This window comes from Xyrauchen texanus, chromosome 34, assembly GCF_025860055.1.
Source record: "Xyrauchen texanus isolate HMW12.3.18 chromosome 34, RBS_HiC_50CHRs, whole genome shotgun sequence".
Classification (NCBI taxonomy): domain Eukaryota; kingdom Metazoa; phylum Chordata; class Actinopteri; order Cypriniformes; family Catostomidae; genus Xyrauchen; species Xyrauchen texanus.
In genome coordinates, this window is record NC_068309.1 from 1,255,802 (window position 1) to 1,260,801 (window position 5,000).

The 5,000-nt window shown below is 24.0% G+C and overlaps 1 protein-coding gene across 1 annotated transcript in view; it reads right to left on the minus strand.

Annotated features, from left to right (window-relative positions):
* plgrkt (plasminogen receptor, C-terminal lysine transmembrane protein) overlaps positions 1 to 5,000 on the minus strand; it is a 24,418-nt gene that overhangs the window by 556 nt on the left and 18,862 nt on the right. The window contains exons 4-5 of the mRNA XM_052104968.1: positions 407 to 516; positions 1 to 44 (exon numbers count right to left, since the gene is read on the minus strand). The exon at positions 1 to 44 is cut by the window's left edge and continues 556 nt beyond it. Of these exons, the coding sequence (XP_051960928.1) occupies positions 1 to 44; positions 407 to 516 (154 nt within the window). The remainder of the gene's footprint in view (positions 45 to 406; positions 517 to 5,000) is intronic.

The window sequence follows — 5,000 nt, forward strand, 5'->3', positions numbered from 1 at the left end:
ATCTAAACGCTCGCTCTCAGACGCCATGATGTTCTCTGCCTCCTCTGGCGGTCACAAACATGGTCACATGATTATGTGTCAGGAGGATTTTACTAATGAAATGTCACATGCTGAAGAATAGTTTCAATTCAAAGTGCATTTACAGTAATCGTGGATTCAATAATCAATCAGGGATGATAGAGCGAGTGATCCCTGCTCGTCTCAAGGGTCTGGGTGACGTTACATGAGGTCAAAGGTCACAGAATGAGCTATGCGTTCAGGTCATTAGGGACGTTATAGTCCAGATTTCATTCTTGCTCTTATTTGAATCTTGAGACATTTAATCAATTTAATGTTAATAATTCAAAGGCACATTCAAACAGCAGTGAAGCATCAAATAATGCAGACGACGTTGAATGTGCGGTACCTCTCATGCGGTGAGTCAGAGTGCCGTACGCCGCGTCCATCTGATACGCCAGAATGAAACTAAGAGGAACGACAGGAGCCAGTAAACCGGGTTTCCTCTTTTTAACGGCTCTGAAGACACAAACACACACACACACAAACACACACACACACAATCAGCTGCTTAAATACTCATAATACATGTAGAGATCACTTTAATATTCCTCACAAATAAACACAAACACTAGTGCTTACAAACATACATATTGTGTGACTGTGTAAAGTGTGTGTATGTCTGAAGTGTGTGCTTGTGTGTGTGTGTGAGTGAGAGTATGTGTGAGTGACAGTGTGTGTGTGTGTGAGTGTGTGTGTGTGTGTGTGTGTGTGTGAGTGTGTGTGTGTGTGTGTGTGTGTGTGAGTGTGTGTGTGTGTGTCTGTGTGAGTGTGTCTGTGTGTGAGTGTGTGTTTAGAGTGTGCGTGTGTCTGTGTGTGTGTGAGTGTGTGTCTGAGTGCGTGTGTGAGTGTGTGTTTAGAGTGTGCGTGTGTGTGTGTGTGTGTGTGCGTGTGTGTGTGAGAGTGCGTGTGTGTTTAGAGTGTACGTGTGTGTGCGTGTGTGTCTGACTGTGTATGTGTGTGAGTGTGTGTTTAGAGTGTATGTGTGCGTGCATGTCTGAGTGTGTGTGTGTGAGTGAGTCTGTGTGTGTGTGTGTGTATGAGTGTTTAGAGTGTATGTGCGTGCGTGTGTGTCTGACTGTGTATGTGTGAGTGAGTCTGTGTGTGTATGAGTGTTTAGAGTGTGCGTGTGTGTCTGAGTGTGTGTGTGTGTGTGAGTGAGTTTGTGTGTGTGTGTGTGTATGAGTGTTTAGAGTGTATGCGTGTGTCGTGTGTGTGTGTGTGTGTGTGTGAGTGAGTCTGTGTGTGTGTGTATGAGTGTTTAGACTGTATGTGTGCGTGCGTGTCTGAGTGTGTGTGTGTGTGTGTGTGAGTGAGTTTGTGTGTGTGTGTGTATGAGTGTTTAGAGTGTACGTGTGCGTGCGTGTCTGAGTGTGTGTGTGTCTGAGTGTGTGTGAGTGAGTCTGTGTGTGTGTTTAGAGTGTGCGTGTGTGTGTGCGCGTGTAAATCTCTTGATATAAAATAATAGTTTGTAACACATTTCATTCTTGGTTTTGATCACACATGATTTGAGAGTTTTATTCTTGATAAATTAAACTCATATTTCAATCCCAAAATCAAAATGATTTAGGAAATAAGATTGCTGTATTTTACGTCATTATTTCATTAAAACACTTTTTAGTTTTTCAAATGTGTGTCCTATTGTATAATATGAGCTGTGTTCCTGTCAGATACACATTATATATTAGAATATAACATTATAACAATACAACACTATAACATTATTAGATTATAACATTATTAGATTATAACATTATTAGATTATAACATTATAACATTATTAGATTATAACATTATAACATTATAGCATTATTAGATTATGACATTATAACATTATAGCATTATTAGATTATAACATTATTAGATTATAACATTATAGCATTATTAGATTATAACATTATTAGATTATAACATTATTAGATTATAACATTATAGCATTATTAGATTATAACATTATTAGATTATAACATTATTAGATTATAACATTATAGCATTATTAGATTATGACATTATAACATTATAGCATTATTAGATTATAACATTATTAGCTTATAACATTATAACATTATTAGATTATAACATTATTAGATTATAACATTATAACATTATTAGATTATAACATTATTAGATTATAACATTATAGCATTATTAGATTATAACATTATTAGATTATAACATTATAGCATTATTAGATTATGACATTATAACATTATAGCATTATTAGATTATAACATTATTAGCTTATAACATTATAACATTATTAGATTATAACATTATTAGATTATAACATTATAACATTATTAGATTATAACATTATTAGATTATAACATTATAACATTATTAGATTATGACATTATAACATTATAGCATTATTAGATTATAACATTATTAGATTATAACATTATAGCATTATTAGATTATAACATTATTAGATTATAACATTATAAGATTATAACATTATTAGATTATAACATTATAACATTATTAGATTATAACATTATTAGATTATGACATTATAACATTATAGCATTATTAGATTATAACATTATTAGATTATAACATTATAGCATTATTAGATTATAACATTATTAGATTATAACATTATTAGATTATAACATTATTAGATTATAACATTATTAGATTATAACATTATAACATTATTAGATTATAACATTATTAGATTATGACATTATAACATTATAGCATTATTAGATTATAACATTATTAGATTATAACATTATAGCATTATTAGATTATAACATTATTAGATTACAGCATTATTAGATTATAACATTATTAGATTATAACATTATAAGATTATAACATTATTAGATTATAACATTATAGCATTATTAGATTATAACATTATAGCATTATTAGATTATAGCATTATTAGATTATAACATTATAGCATTATTAGATTATAACATTATAAGATTATAACATTATTAGATTATAACAATATAACATTATTAGATTATAACATTATAACATTATTAGATTATAACATTAATAGATTATAACATTATAACATTATTAGATTATAACATTATTAGATTATAACATTATTAGATTATAACATTATAACATTATTAGATTATAGCATTATTAGATTACAACATTATTAGATTATAACATTATGAGATTATTACATTATAACATTATTAGATTATGACATTATAACATTATAGCATTATTAGATTATAACATTATTAGATTATAACATTATTAGATTATAACATTATAGCATTATTAGATTATAACATTATTAGATTACAGCATTATTAGATTATAACATTATTAGATTATAACATTATAAGATTATAACATTATTAGATTATAACATTATAGCATTATTAGATTATAACATTATTAGATTATAACATTATAGCATTATTAGATTATAACATTATAAGATTATAACATTATTAGATTATAACATTATAACATTATTAGATTATAACATTATAACATTATTAGATTATAACATTATTAGATTATAACATTATAACATTATTAGATTATAACATTATTAGATTATAACATTATAGCATTATTAGATTATAACATTATTAGATTATAACATTATAAGATTATAACATTATTAGATTATAACATTATAACATTATTAGATTATAACATTATTAGATTATAACATTATTAGATTATAACATTATAACATTATTAGATTATAACATTATAACATTATTAGATTATAACATTATAACATTATTAGATTATAACATTATTAGATTATAACATTATTAGATTATAACATTATAAGATTATAACATTATTAGATTATAACATTATTAGATTATAACATTATAACATTATAACATTATTAGATTATAACATTATTAGATTATAACATTATAAGATTATAACATTATTAGATTATAACATTATTAGATTATAACATTATAAGATTATAACATTATTAGATTATAACATTATTAGATTATAACATTATAACATTATTAGATTATAACATTATAAGATTATAACATTATTAGATTATAACATTATAAGATTATAACATTATTAGATTATAACATTATTAGATTATAACACTATTAGATTATAACATTATTAGATTATAACATTATTAGATTATAACATTATAACTTTATTAGATTATAACACTATAACATTATTAGATTATAACATTATTAGATTATAACATTATAACATTATTAGATTATAACATTATAACACTATAACATTATTAGTTTATAACATTATAATATTATTAGATTATAACATTATAACTCTATAACATTATAACATTATTAGATTATAACACTATAACATTATTAGATTATAACACTATAACATTATTAGATTATAACATTATAACATTATTAGATTATAACATTATAACATTATTAGATTATTACATTATAACATTATTAGATTATAACACTATAACATTATTAGATTATAACATTATAACATTATTAGATTATAACACTATAACATTATTAGATTATAACACTATAACATTATTAGATTATAACATTATAACATTATTAGATTATAACATTATAACATTATTAGATTATAACATTATAACATTATTAGATTATAACACTATAACATTATTAGATTATAACATTATTAGATTATAACATTATAACATTATTATATTATAACACTATAACATTATTAGATTATAACATTATAACATTATTAGATTATAACACTATAACATTATTAGATTATAACATTATAACATTATTAGATTATAACACTATAATATAGATTATAACATTATAACATTATTAGATTATAACATTATAACATTATTAGATTATAACATTATAACATTATTAGATTATAACATTATAACATTATTAGATTATAACATTATAACATTATTAGATTATAACATTATAACATTATTAGATTATAACATTATTAGATTATAACATTATAACATT